This window comes from Cyanistes caeruleus, chromosome 29 (assembly GCF_971803275.1).
Source record: "Cyanistes caeruleus chromosome 29, bCyaCae1.hap1.1, whole genome shotgun sequence".
NCBI classification, from domain to species: domain Eukaryota; kingdom Metazoa; phylum Chordata; class Aves; order Passeriformes; family Paridae; genus Cyanistes; species Cyanistes caeruleus.
Window position 1 is genome coordinate 2777691 of NC_141729.1, and position 14828 is coordinate 2792518.

The window sequence follows — 14828 nt, forward strand, 5'->3', positions numbered from 1 at the left end:
CTGCTGTTCCAAACATCCTCGCTTTCCCTTTTAACCCCTGAGTGCGCGGCGCTTTTTAGCCGGGGGTTCCTTTGTGAGCTTTCTTCCTTTGTCTGTGCTCGCTCCACGATGAGCCGTGTCCGTGGCACACAAAGAGGGACAATTTGGGACCTTTGTCCAGCTGCACCTTCGCAGGAGGGAGCGCTGGTGGGCATTCCGGGGAGGTAGCAGCTTACAGTGGTGTTTTGGCAGGATGAACTAGAGCCAGGAGGTTCAGGCAGCGCTCTCAGGGCTGACTTTGCTCTCTTCTATCTCTGTCCCCCCTCCAGACACCATGCAGCTCTTCTCCTTCTGCCAGCAGCGCTTCCCTCCGGGAGCTGCTGCTGTCCTGGAAGGCACCAGAGCCAGGGCTGGGGCTGTCCCAGGAGCTGCTGCTGCCCTGGAAAGCACCAGAGCCAGGGCTGGGGCTGGCCCAGGAGCTGCTGTGGAAAACAGACAGGGCTGGGGCTGGCCCAGGAGCTGCTGCTGTCCTGGAAAGCACCAGAGACAGGGCTGGGGCTGGCCCAGGAGCTGCTGTGGAAAACAGAGCCAGGGCTGGGGCTGGCCCAGGAGCTGCTGTGGAAAACAGACAGGGCTGGGGCTGGTCCAGGAGCACTGGGAGCAGAGGGTCGATGTTTTTGTGTCCCGCTGAAGGGATGGAGCTTGTTCAGGTTAAAGGAGCAGAAAAGGGGAAGGAGCTCAGGAATTGGCTGGTGCTGTCACTTTGGTTAGGACAGAACTCAAATAAGGCTGAAAAGGGCCCGGTGCTAAAGGCTGTGCACACCCAGGGACCCCCAAAAGAGCCAGGATGGCAGAGAAAGGCACAGGTGAGAGACTGACCCACGTCCCAGGAGGGAACAGCCTTGCAGGGAGAACGTTCCTTGTGTTCTCACAAGGAATCAAACCCAGCTTCCCACCTTGGTTCCTCCTAGAGGTGACGGTTTCCTCCCAGCACCCTGCAATTCATCCTCAGTCACAGCATCTTTCCTCTCAGACCTGATCATTTTCCCCCACAGGTGCTGGTGAAATATTTTTCAATATTTACCTTAACCTCGTTTCTGCTGCCATTTGTTAAAGTTAGAGAGTGGGAATATATTTTGGGCCCAGGGAAAGTGTCCTGCCTTGAGCTGAACGAGGGAGATGCACTGAAAATTATGTGCTTTAAAAACCTTTTCCACCAAATTGACTGGACTTTCATGGATTTTCTGATGTTGGTATTTCAGGTAATTCAGTTGGTGCTGAGTTGAGTGCATGTTATTAGTAAATAACTGCTTACCTTAATACTAATATTTCTTAAACCTGATTTTTGAGATGCTGATTAATTAGTGCCTAATGCAGTAGACATCTTAAGTAATTCATTTTGTTATTATGTCTTTTTTGTCTTTAATCCCCATATGTAATTTTCTAACCACTAAAGAATTAATGAAATAAAAGATGGATGTATCAATTTACTCAAGTTATCCAAATATTTATAAAATATTTATTCAAATTTTCTTTTCAGTTAATTGATTCTTAAGCTCTTAATTTTGAAGTCAGAACTTTCTCTGCAAACATTTCCTTTGATCCAACAGTACAACTCAACCTGCTTAGCCTCCAGGGGAGGTGTTCCCTATCCGATGGAAATCTGAAACTTTACATTTTCACTTAATTTTATTTAACAAACTGTTTAGTGTTGACCTCAGATCTTTAAAACAAAATCCCAGCACACCAGGCCAGGAAAGGCTGTTTTGCACAGAATGTAACAGAAATTCTGTTACTGCTCCCCTCCAAGAGTTAGAGATACTCTTTGTTTTCATTCCAACAGAGGCTTGGGGGGATTTTAAACAAATATTTCCATGTATAAAGCACGTAGTGAAGGGAATGTAGCTTGTGCTGTCTTTGAAGCACTGGTACCAAGTTTCTGGGATGCTAAAGCAGCATCCTGGCTGCTCCCATCCTCCTGTGGCCCATTCCAAGTGCTCCAGCCGGGCAGCAATGGGAGCACAGGGATGTCTGGTTTGCCAGGAGCGCCTTCTGCAAGGTTATGGAAAGGAAAAGCAGAGTCCAGGCAGGAGTTAACTCTCTGGATGATCCACGAGGCAAACAGATTTATGAAATAAAAGCTTGTAATGTAGTTTAATCAGATTAGATTTATTTAATAAGTGCACCATGAGGACATTGGTTGATGGCAGCAGCAGCAACGCCCCAGACTCAGTGCAGAGCAGCACAAAGAGATCTGAGGCTTCAGGGCTGTTATTCTGCTGAGTCCCTTTTCTTACCACTGATGCTATTCCTGCCTGGAGATGGGGGCTGGAAACTGGGCTGGAGGAGGATCCCCAAGCAGGGCTGGCTGCACACAAGAGCCTGGCCCAGTGTCTTGCTCAGTCCCAGGCTGTGGTTGGAGGTGAATTTGAATTTCTATGCCTCATTTCCCATGTGTACAGTGAGGACAATAATGCTGCCTTTGTCTGTGGGACTGTTTAAAATGTAATGAGATGAGATTTTCAGAAATGGCAAATGGTTTTCAGGGCCATGTGCTGGGATGAAGGCTCTTCAGAGGGGCCTGGGCTCTCCTGCTGGGCAGCGTGGCCTGCTCAGGTTTCCAAGCTGTGTCAGCAAAATGAAGAACCTGAGCAGTGCAGAGACAGCCCAGGGCACGTCACTGCTTAAAACTGAAGCTTGAAGCTTCTTCTTAGCTTTATAATATTTATAATATGAAATAATAAAATAAAAAATAAAATAATATTAAAATTCAGCGACTCCAAGGTGTCTTTCCAGTTAGTACTGGCTCTCCCAGACATCACATGTGGAGAGGAGAGAAACCTTTGTGAAAACAAGAGACAAGGAAGTTTTCCTTTCATGGGGTTTAATGACTTGGTTTGGTTATTGTTTTGATATTTTCAGCATGAAGTTTTTAACTGTTTGTCTTCCCTGTTCTTCTTTCTGATACTGAACCAAGCCCCAGTTCCCTGGGATTGATTGATTCTTGATTGATCATCAGGAAAACCTTTGCTTGAGACCTTTGGAAAAGGCTGCTGCTTCTGTGTATGTTTACACTATTATACAGCTCAAGATGTGCTGCAATAATAATGTGAAGCATACACAAACCTTTAGCTCTTTCTGTTTCACTTGAAAGTGTTGCACTGCTTGGAAATCTGCTTTGTGTGGTTATTGCTCATTTTTTCCAGTTGGAAATGGTGCCAGTCTGGCCCTATGGCCCAGCTCAGCCACAGCCATTGGATTGCCAGTGCAGCAGCTCTCTTGGCTGTCTCTGGTTTGCATTTTTATTGCAGAGCAAGGCAGGCCAGTCTGTTCTCCATGGACTCAAGACTTTCCCTTCTCCTTCAGCTGCCTTCCCCAGGTCAGTGACTGTGTGCATGTAAACCAGCAGGGCATTCAGAGATGTTTTTCAGAGCCCACCTGTGCACACAGGTGCCCTGTGTTTAAAATAGGCTCGAAAGCCATCCCCAAACACGAGGTGAAGCTGCTTAATGCAGCTTAAGGGTAAGATGCTTTTGTGCTATGAACTGGAAGAGATTTCAGCCAGTGAAGCTGATGAACAGAACCATCAGCACAAGCAACACCTGAACTCACCTGGGCATTTTCATCCAGCATCCCTTCCTCTCTTCTCTTTCAACTCGTGGAGCTCAGATATCCACAGCGAATTCCTGACAAAGGACAGGGGATGGATTTCTGTGCTGCTGGGATGTGCCTGTGTGATTAATACTCTCAGCTCTGATCCAAGTGTGGAATCTGTCGCTGCCTCTGGGTGCTCAGAGTGGCTCCAGTGCCCAAGGAAGGCCTCCCTGAGCCCAGCATGCTGTCCTGTGAGTGCCACGTGGCAGCTGGTGTCCCAGGGTATCGCTGTGTTGTGTTGAATGTTTTCATCCCAACAAAAGGACAGACGATTTCACTGGATGGGAAGATGCAATTGCAGCACGTTAATCCAAGCAGAAATTGTTTCTCGTGCGCCTGGGCTCCTCCTCATGTTGAATTTACAGCTGGTTTTTATTTTTAGTGCTGTTGTGCCCTGTCTCAGAGGAACCCAGGGAGCTGCAGGTGAACACTCACCATGCTGATGACCCTTGATATTATTTTTGACATTGTTATTTATTAATGTAGTGCTTGGAAGGTGTGTGAAGCCACACAGATCACAGCTCTGGCGTGTCTGCAATGGCAAGATCTTACCTGGAGAGGTGGGGAGCAGCCAGGAGATCCCAGTGCCATGAACTGATATTGATAACGATTGATATCGTTCCTCTTGGCTTTTTGGCCAGAGCTCCCTGCCTTGGAAGGTCAGATTTTAAGCCATGTTCCAATGGTAAATGTTACCATTATCCATTCTGGGTCCTTTTGAGACAATGCTGGCAAAACTTTAGATAATTTCCAGTCCCCAAATCAATGGCTATTTCCACACAAATGTCAGTGCTGGTGAGCCAGGAGCTGCCATATTCTGAGAGAGGAAATGTTAATATTTAATGCTGTATTTTGTGGTTAGGTGGATGAGTTCTCTTAATGACACTGTCTGGAAGAAGCATATCCCAGCCATCAGCTGTAATTCAGCTGTGCTGGGGCTTCCAAATGTCACAGAACACTCACAGATCTCAAGGAAATCAACCATTTTAGAAATTCTGTCTTAAATACTGAACACTTTGGAGAGATTCCTGTTGTTTCTGTCCATGATCATCCTGAGAAAAATCTGATTTTAGGGTGGGCTGGTGCCTTTCACAGGCTGAATTGGTGAGGAGAGATTTTGATAGCAACGAGGGTCTCCACTCCCCCTGGAAATCACTGGGAATGGTGGGCTCGATTTCCTTTTGGAAAATCCTCTGGTAATTAACTCAATATTTGTACTACTGGCCGTGGGCAGGGTGCTTGCACAGACTAAAACTGTTTGCATGGACTAAAACCCACTGGCAACAAAATTTGAGTGGCAGAAATTTTCTAGAGCTATTTTTGTTAGCTGAGGTCGCTGAGGAAAAAAAACCATAAAGGTAAAGTGAGGCATAGGATAAACAGAAATAAAAAGGACTGTGGAAAAAAAATGATCTTTGTCTCAGCGTTTGAATGGACTGTATTCATTTATCAAAAGACTTTCTGCTGGTCTTTAATGTTCCTGAAATAATGTGTCTCGTCTTTGAGTGCTCACCGCCAAGAAAATCTGTCAGCCACTCCAGCAATTATCATATCCCAAAGGGAAGCTGGTTAATGATTTCTCTGTGGACAACATGGCCTTTCAGTTTTTGTGCTCTGCCAGAACAATTTCCAACCCAATGAAGCATTTTAGGATTTGGTTGGATTCTTAATACTCAAGGAATATTCTGGACATGGCAGTTTTTCAGTGCCACCTCTTGATCCTGAGCCTGTGCCTTAGAAAATTCAAATATCAAGGTGGGATGCAGGGAGCAGCAAAGGCAACACCCAGAAAGAGGGAAGGTGGCTTTCCCAGCTTCTGGCCAGGCAGGGCAATGAAGATTATTGAAGTGGCACATGCAACAAGTTGATGTTTTCCAGGGCTGCAAAATTCTGTAAGCAGTGCTGGGCACAGAGCTCAGCCCAGCCTAAAACTGATCCTTGCTCTGAGCATCTCTAAAATATATATATATAATCTGTAAAATTTATATAAAATTTATATAGATTTATATATAATTCATATTTTATATCTAAAATCAGAGTGGTTTGGGTTGGGAGGGACTTTACAGCTCATCCCCACTGAGATCCAGGCTGGAGGTCTCCAAGCCATCCCTTAAATTGGCACAGTGGTTTGTGCCAGGCTTGCTTTGCTCATTTTCACTGGAGAATTGACTCAGTGGAGTTCTGCTTCTGCAAATACCCAAATTTCACTGGGATCCTGCCTTGCATAATAAATCTTGCACCCACTGGAAGTATTAATAATTAATTATTTGCAATAGGAAGGGCCCCAGATTTGGAAGTATTTGCTGTCATTTAGTTTAATAATGTCAATTAAATGGTGGAATATACTGTCTGCATTCTTAATTGTTAAATAATGAGGAAATTCTGGATTTGCAGCAATTATCTCACCTAAGGATGGAAGGCAAATAAAGCAACACAGAACTTATATTGCCTTGTTTCTAATCCAAATCAAGTTTGATTGTTCAGCCTTGGAAGTAAGTGTGAGAATGAAATGGAATGAAGCACCTTTAGACATTCCATTCATGAGGAGTGGAATCAGAGATTCCCAGAACAGTTTGGGTGGGAAGGGACCTTAAATCCCACTCAATCATCTTTGGTTTGGCATGAGAGACCAGCCCAGAGTCTCAGCGGATCAGCAGACACAGGTGAGGTGTTTGACACCTCCCATGAGCCCAGGGGGAAATACAAAGCCCAGAAAAGAGAAATACTGCTGAGTGTGGCCTCCAGTGCCCGTGGAAGGGGAGAACTTGGAGATGGATGTTCAGCGTGAGGTCGCCTGTATTTTGTGGGGTTGTTGTACAAGAGTCAGGTCAGCACAGCAGGAAAATGCAGCTTTTGGGAGTGACCTTTATCAGCTCTGGGACGTTTGGAGGTTTAGTCTTGTCTGCAGGATTTCATTCCCTGCACAGCCTCCGGCTTTCCTGGCAGATCCTTCGCACCCCTCCGCAGAGCCTGTGCCTGTGGCAACGGAGCAGCTTCCAGGGCTGTGCCAAGGGATGAAGGAGCTGAAGGATTCCAGGCTGTCCCTGAAAGCCACTGCCCTCATCTCAGCAAACTGCAGAACGTGTCGACACAATCACTCCAAGGCTTTCCTCTCACTGGAGCCTGTGCCAGCACTCGCCGCAGCTCCGCTGCTGCCTGATCAGCAGTGCTGTGGCAATTAATATTTATAAACCTTAAATAAAACAACACTCGTGTGTACCTGAGAGACCATCTGTTGGGCTCCAGTCCCCAACCATGCACCTGAGATCAGCATGGCTGCAACCCCGCTGGCTCCTCGGGGATGATCCCAGGAGGGGAAGGAGGTGGGGCTGTTTCCCTGGAGAGCCCCTGTCTTTGGATTCCTCCCTCCTTCATTAGTTACCAGAGCACATCATCCTCATCCTTCAGGGCCAAGCTGCAGGCTTATTTTTTTCCCCTTTTAGTCTGGAGTCTTTTATTACTGCACTGTGCATTTATTACCGGGCTTTGCTCAGTTGTGACCTTGGCTTTGGTGGTTTTTCCACTTTTGGATACAAATGCCTTGATTTGGGTGTGGTTTGCAGGGAGACATGGCTCTGGGATTATTGTTTTTTAAATACACCTCCATTTATTTCTTTTAGTGTATTTTTGGGGGTTTTTTTTGTATCTCACAATGGTGGTAGCCATTTGGACACAGATGCCTCTCAATTAACAATTAATGTATGCATGTGCAAAGATGCCTATCAATGAATAATGCATGGGAATAAGTAGCCTGGCCACTGGGTTTGGCCCGCACAAACATTGCATATGGATTATCCTGAGGGCCCCAAATCAAACATGAAAAACGTATTATCAGGTGGAGACAGCCACGTTCCACCTATTGTGTGCTGCATTTCTCACCTCTGTGACCAGCCTGGCTCTGCTCCCACGTCCCCGGGGTGACCCAGGCTCACAGGCTCTGGTGGGTTCTGCCCCAACCATTCCTCTGGGAACGACCCCAGCCCTCCCTGAACCTCGCCTGCCCTGGAGCGGCTCTTTTGGGTGAAACCCCGGGGAATAAGGCCCGGAGGACACCAGGCACGGCAGGCGCTGCGGAGGGGCTGCAGCGAGAGCCCGGCGGGCGCGGTGGTGCTGAAGGGACAGCGCCGGGGGCCGGGCCGTGCCCGCCGGGGCCCCTCTCTGCCTTACCTTCACCTCCTCTCCCTTGCCTTCATCTCCCCTCCCTTGCCTCCATCTCCCCTCCCTTGCCTTCATCCCCTCTCTGCCTTACCTCCATCTCCCCTCCCTTACCTCCATCTCCCCTCCCTTGCCTTCATCCCCTCTCTGCCTTACCTCCATCTCCCCTCCCTTGCCTTCATCTCCTCTCCCTTGCCTTCATCCCCTCTCTGCCTTCACCTCCATCTCCCCTCCCTTACCTCCATCTCCCCTCCCTTGCCTCCATCTCCCCTCCCTTGCATTCACCTCCTCTCCCTTGCCTCCATCTCCCCTCCCTTGCCTTCATCCCCCCTCCCTTGCCTTCATCCCCCCTCCCTTGCCTCCATCTCCCCTCCCTTACCTCCATCTCCCCTCCCTTGCCTTCATCTCCCCTCCTTTGCCTTCATCCCCCCTCCCTTGCCTCCATCTCCCCTCCCTTGCCTTCATCTCCTCTCCCTTACCTCCATCTCCCCTCCCTTGCCTTCATCCCCTCTCTGCCTTTCCTCCATCTCCCCTCCCTTGCCTCCATCTCCCCTCCCTTGCCTTCATCCCCTCTCTGCCTTACCTTCATCCCCTCTCCCTTGCCTTCACCTCCTCTCCCTTGCCTTCATCCCCCCTCCTTTGCCTTCACCTCCTCTCCCTTGCCCCCATCCTCCCTCTTCCCCATCTCCTCTCCGCCTCACCTCTCCTCGCCCTCTGTCTCCTCTCTCCTCCCCCCTCTCTCTGCCCCCGTCTGCTCTGCATCCCCCATCTCCCCTTTTCCCGTCCCCTCGCCCCCATGTCCCGGTGTCCCCCCGGTGCCCCCGGCCCGGCCGCAGGGTCAGTGGCAGGAGCTCGGGGGCCGCTCTTCCTCCTCCTCTAGAAACCCGTCATGAGCCGTAGCCGCCTTCGGCTGCCTCCCCGTCCCCCGCAGGGAGGAACCGGGGTCTGCTGCCACTGCAGAGGCTTAATTGACTCGCAAGGTCACTAATTCCGGCTCCTGGAGGTAAGTCCCGGTTGCCAGCTCGTTTTCTTCTCTCGCCAGGTTCCCACACCCCTCTCCCATCTGTCTCTCTTTCTCATCCTCTCTCCAGTGCCATCCATCAGCCCTTTTCCCCCTGAAGGGTCTGCACCGAGGAGCCCAGGGAAGCTGAGTCAGCGTTCTGCTCCCCAGCCCCGCTGCCCCAGCTGCGCTCCCGCTGCTCCCGCCCTCCGGCAAAGCGAGGAACAATGGCATTCCCGGAGCTGCCCACCATTGCTGGGCTGGGGAGGCAGGGAACAGCCCGCGGGGAGCAAGGGACGGCCGGAGCCCCTTTCTGCCCTGCCCGGCCGAGGGGAGCAGCCGGAGGGGAGGAGGAGCCCGGTCCCCATCAGCCTCCTGAGCAGCGAGATCCGCACGCCGGGGAAGGGGAGGGGGACAGGGTGGGTGTGATGGGGGCTGCTGCTCCAACCTGATCCAGTCCATTTGCCAGTTCAGCGCTCGCATCACTTCCGGAGCACTCCTCAGTTTCTGCTGCAGAGTGAGCTTTTTTTTTTTTAATTTTTTAAATTTTTTTTTCTCTTCTCTCTCTCTCTCTCCTTTTCCCTCCCTCCCCATCTGGATGCTGGGAACTTGAAGCCTCCTCCCTTTATTGCAGCAGGATCTGCCCCATCCTTGCCTCAACTTTGCGCTGCATCAGACAGAGAGCGAGCCACAGGCTGGCTGGTGCCGATGGGGGCAGGGGACCTGCCGGGCACAGCCCTTTGCAGTTGATGTTGCCGTATCTCTAGGACCCAGATCCGGCTCTTCCCCATCGCTTTTCTTTCCCCCACCTCTTGTGTGTGTGTGTGTGTGTGTGCGTGCAGGATCCTCCTGGTTACCGCTGTTGTTATTCCCCCTCAGCAGGGAGACCCCAGCCATGGCTGAGAGGAAGCAGAACGGGCGGCAGGGCGAGGAAGAAGAAGTGCCGGCCTTCTTCAAAAACCTGGGCTCGGGCAGTCCCAAGCCCCGGCAGAAATTCTGTGGCATGTTCTGCCCTGTGGAAGGCTCCCTGGAGAACAAGACCATCGACTTCGACTCGCTCTCGGTGGGCCGCGGATGTAACAAAGTGGTGGCGAAGCAGAAGGATGTCGCCCACCTGGGTCCGGATGCTCCGTCCGTCTATTCCAAGCAGAGCGGGAAGGGAAGGGAACCATCTGTTGAATTCGGGAGAAAGGTGGAGATCAGGAGTGCCACGGGGAAGGAGGCGCTGCAGAACCTGAATGACAAGGTGGGTGCATATATCCAGAGATATATTTATATATATATATATATGTGTAGTGGGGGGTGAACTCGAGCACGCGATAGGCTGCAGAGAGGACGGATCCTCTCCACCTGCAGCCGCTGGCTTTTCTGTGCCCTGCATCCTTGTGGCAGCAGCAGCATCTCCCGCACAGCCTCCCCTCCAGAGCCCGAACGCGTCCGTGTGCGAGAGGGGCGCACGAGAAGAAAGAAGACCCCCCCCCACACAAACACCCCGCCCTGCCCTCCTGTCTGGGGAGAAAAAGCGACTTTTTTTGTTTCGGAGGCGATTCCCCCAGCACGAAGGTAGGGCACTGCCCCACCCAGGCAGGGAATGCGGCTCACGGAGCACAAACGCGATTGTGAGCGAAAGCATCAATGAGCCTCCACCTTCCCGGCATCAAATCCCTGCAGGTCTCTGCCAGGGGGACTCCTAGCCCTGCTCCCAGCGGAGAACAGGCACCCTGACCCCTGGCAGCTGCATTTCACTGCCGGTTTTCAGCAGGGCTGCTGGCTACAGAGGGGATTTTTGACTCGGGAAGATCTGGGACTTTCAAAGCAATGTGGCATCCTCGTAGCAACCCAGAACTCCTCCCAGGATTTTAAGAGCGCTGCAGATACTTCTCATTCTCTGGATTTGTCAGGGTGTAATAAAGCCCATCCTCTTCCAGAGGCAAAACCCACTGAACCCACAGATCTGCCTGACCATGCCCATCCTCGATAAATCGATTTAAAGCAGCTGCACTCAGCTGTGAGCCGGGAAATACTCAGTGCACACCTCTGACAATGCTGGCAGAGGCTGGCAGAGGCTGGCAGAGCAGAAATGAATGAATGAAGCAGCCACCAGCAGCCTGCTGAACTCGTGGCACAGGGCAGGAGTTTCTCTGAGTATTCTCCTGGTGGGCATGGAGCAGCCTTTTCTTCTGGAAGCTGTTCCTAGGATGTGCCTTCTGCTTTTTAATTCTGATATGGATGGGGATGCTGGGCAGAGGTCTGCCTGGAATTCAGGATATGGGGCTTGTTCACCACTTCCTCCTGCTTTCAGAAAGGTGCACTATAACTGGAGGTAATATAAAAATACCAATTAATAAAATGTATTAGTTATAAAATATAAATGAAGGCTCATCCTCCCCACATCAGCCCCTGCTCAGTGACCTCAGGGCTCCATCCAGCCATATCTCCACATGTGAACCACTGCTGCTCCAAAGAGCTCCCAAAGGCAGGCACAGATTCTCAGAATTCCCACACACCAGCCCCAGGGAGGAGGAGGAGGATGTGCTCCACACTGCTCCAAACCTGGTTTCCCAAACCCAAACAAAAATTTGCCACTACAGATGTCTGAGGTCTGCTCTGATCGTGCTGGAGTGTCCACTAATGGAGTAACTTTCCATGATTAATTAGCCTCATTGGACAAATCAAGGTGCATTTCAAGAATAAAGGCCTTTTTAATATTGAGGAGTCAAAGGTTCTGCAATTCATGACATTTTAAGAACTAATTTTGGACAATTTGATGTCCTGTGGGATAGAAGTATGAGCAGGATATAGATTAACTCTGAAAAGATCAATTATTTTCTGATTAAATGGTACCAGTATAATAAAAATTTAGAGTACAACACTGTGCAAAATCAGAATCCGCTGGGAATATTAATAACATTTTTTTTAAAGTGTGGTTTTTGGTTGTATTTTTAAAGATTATTGCCTAAATGTTGACTGAAGGGATGAAATAATGGCATGGTACAAAACATTTGTGTTGTTCCTCATTAGCTTTATTTAACACTGATGCCAGTGGATCGTGTTGTGAGGGGTGGTGAGCACTGGGGTAAGTGCAGTCTCTTGGGATAAATGTCATGCTATGGATTGGGAATTTATTGCAGGAATCTTTTAGCTTTGGTTTTCCAGCTGACTGCACCCATAGCTTGAATCAATGGTTAAATCCTCAGCAAGTAAAATTGGCTTTATGGGTTTAAAACTCACTCATCCTTTCTGTCACTTATGGAAAAATCTTGTCCTAAACCCCTTTGAAACAGTTAACAAAGCAACACGGACAAGCTATTTTTTATATTTTTCTCTGAGATCTCAACTGTCAAGAGGATAAGAAAGGGGATGTAATTATTCCACATTAAATTGCCATATATTGTTCTGTGGGGCAAGATAAGGGCAATCAAAGCTCTCTGTGTCAGTCCTGCCTGGGACATTGTGTAGCCATCTATCATGTGCTGCCCCTGGGCTGTGCTGCCTCATAATTCAGGGTTAACATCATCTCTGGAGGCACCAGGAAGGCTCGGCCTCAGTTCCAGCAGCGCTTGCAGCTCCGTCTCTGGTGGCCAATTCAACAGATCTGCAGCTCAGCTCAGAGCCAGGCTCTGCTGCTCCCAGCTGCCAGGCCTTGGAGAACTGACTGTGCTTCTGTTTCCCATCTCAACTTTCTCATCTTCCCTCTTTGGGCTGCTCCTGGTTCTGGAGCTGCTGGTTCAGCGTCTGGGCCTTGCTCAGCGCTCTGAGCCCTGACCCCAACACTGGGATGTGCCAAGAGCATCATCTTCAGATGTGGGATTCCTGGAATGAGGCAAGAGGTCTTTGGCCTGGCTCTCAGGAGCTGCTGTGCACCTGCAGGATCATTTTCTGCACTGGGATTTACCCACAGGATGATCCAGGTTGGAAAAGCCCTCCAAGACCATCAGGTCTGACCTGTGCCCCATCCTCTCCTTGTCCCCAGCCCAGAGCTCTGATTGTCTCCAGGAGTTCCTGGGACACCTCCAGGGATGGGGATCCAAACCTCCCTGGGCAGTTCCAAGGCCTGATCCCCCTTTCCATGGGGAAATTCCTGCTGCTGCCCACCCTGAGCTCCCCTGCCCAGCCTGAGGCCGTTCCCTCTCCTCCTGTCCCTGTTCCCTGGGATAAGATCCCAAATCCCCCCGGCTGTCCCCTCCTGGCAGGGAGTTGTGCAGAGACAGAAATTCCCCCTGATCCCCCTTTTCTCCAGGCTGAGCCCCTTTCCCAGCTCCTTCAGCCTCTCCTGGGGCTCCAGCCCCTTCCCAGCTCTGTTTCCTGCCCATTAACTCTGCTCTGTAGTCAGTGCAGAAGTTGGAAGGTTCCTGGTCCCAGAGCAGGGACTGCTGGAGTGGCTTCCCAGGGCAATGTTCCCCTTTTCTTACATGAGCAGTCTTGAGACAGAGGCATTCATCTGGGGTTTGGGAAAGTTTGGCCACTGGTTGCTCGAGGTGGGTCGTTTCTCCCAGTGTGCTTCTGAGATTTCCCACATCTCTAATTGCTAGTCCTGTCTCTCTCACCTGTTGACATTTTTGAGACAGAAACAGCATTTTAGGGAACATCTATGGAGAAAAGCAAAGTTTAATTGCAAGAGAGATCACAAGGGCTTGAATCTGCTTTGCAGAGAGAGCCTGAGCAGCTGCTCAGACCCCTCAGCACCAGTGCAAGACCTGGGATCCTGGATCTCTCCTTCATTTGTCATCTTGTTGTTACTCCAGTGGTTCAGGTGTTTCCCCTGTGCACCTTCACATCCCTTTTTTGCCTCCCTTAAAACAGTTCCTGGCCCTTTGGGAATCACAGAGCACTGTGTGTAAACTTCTGGTCTAAACCAACAAAGCCTATTGTAACAAATAACAAGGGTGAATAAACAGACAGTAGGAGAATGTTTTGATTTCAGAATTGATAGGAGAGGACTCGCTTGCAAAACACTGTCATGAAGCTTGTGACACCACTGGACTTTTTCCTAAAACCTCAAAGCTCTCAGGATCGTGGTTGTTCATTCCTGGAGAGAAATAATGAATAACAGGATGTTGTTGAGAGCTCAAATAATCACAGACTCTGGAACATTAATGGAACTGTTGTCTAAAACAAAGGAGCTGTTCCAGACAGCTGGAAATGCAGTCCTGAGTTTAATTTGTTATAATGCCTGCAATTTCTCTAGCCTCGTTTCTACAATCACTGCTTACAAAATAATCAGAAGGGAGGATGACTTGCATGTTCTCCCAATGGATCAGGATGGTTTGTGGAAAAAAAAACTAGCAGTGAGGAGCAAAAAATGCCAAAATCCTCTTAACTTCTTCTCAAAGCCATCATTCTGCACAGCTGCTGTCCCATACATCCAATGGGTTTCTTGTGGTTTTAGATGCAGAATTGACTAATACCAGATGCAGAATTTACTAATACCACACTTCCATGCAGGAATGAGCAAGGGGTTTTTGATACAGGGCCAAGGTATTATTTGGGTTAAAGATTTGGTGGGAAAATTAAAATGCTTGGAGCCAGATCTCCCTACTGAGCTTGGAGCAGGTTTTTATCAAGGGATAAATGTAATTACTGGCACGTGGGAGTGGCAGTGCCACCCTTAGGTCATATGAAAAAAAATGTCTGAGGTGTCCTTTTCCCACCACCCTCAGCTGTTTTAACATAGAATTCCCCTGGCCATCATTGAACGGGCCCCATCTGGTTTCAGTAGGTGCTGAGCAGTCATTTAGGGGCTGCCTGAGGTTTTTTACATGCAGGGCTGTGTCTGACTCCCCTGTCACCCATCTGTCCTGTGGCACATCAGATCTGGGTGCATCTCCTGGGATCTTGTTGTACAGCTGGGAAATGACATTGTCAGCAAAGTTCAGGTGGGTTCTCGTGAGCTCCCTTTGCTTATAAAACAACAGCATTTGGGAGCAGAAAACCAGCCAAACCTCTTTGCACTTCTGTGTGATTTTCAATGCCCTGTTCTGTCATCCCCTCCCAGAGAACAGGAGTGAACCTCAGGGTGGGAGAATAAAGGTCAAAATTC

At 49.6% G+C, this 14828-nt stretch overlaps 1 protein-coding gene across 2 annotated transcripts in view; it reads left to right on the plus strand.

The window, feature by feature from the left end:
• The first annotated feature begins 9039 nt into the window (after positions 1-9039).
• DPYSL2 (dihydropyrimidinase like 2) overlaps positions 9040-14828 on the plus strand; it is a 56425-nt gene continuing 50636 nt past the window's right edge. Inside the window, exons 1-2 of one of the 2 annotated variants that reach the window (XM_023940709.2) lie at positions 9040-9305; positions 9668-10034. In XM_023940709.2, the coding sequence (XP_023796477.1) occupies positions 9684-10034 (351 nt within the window). In that variant the 5' untranslated portion in view covers positions 9040-9305; positions 9668-9683. Of the gene's footprint in view, positions 9306-9420; positions 10035-14828 lie in introns of those variants that run through there. The other variant, XM_086865697.1, reaches the window with a different exon arrangement.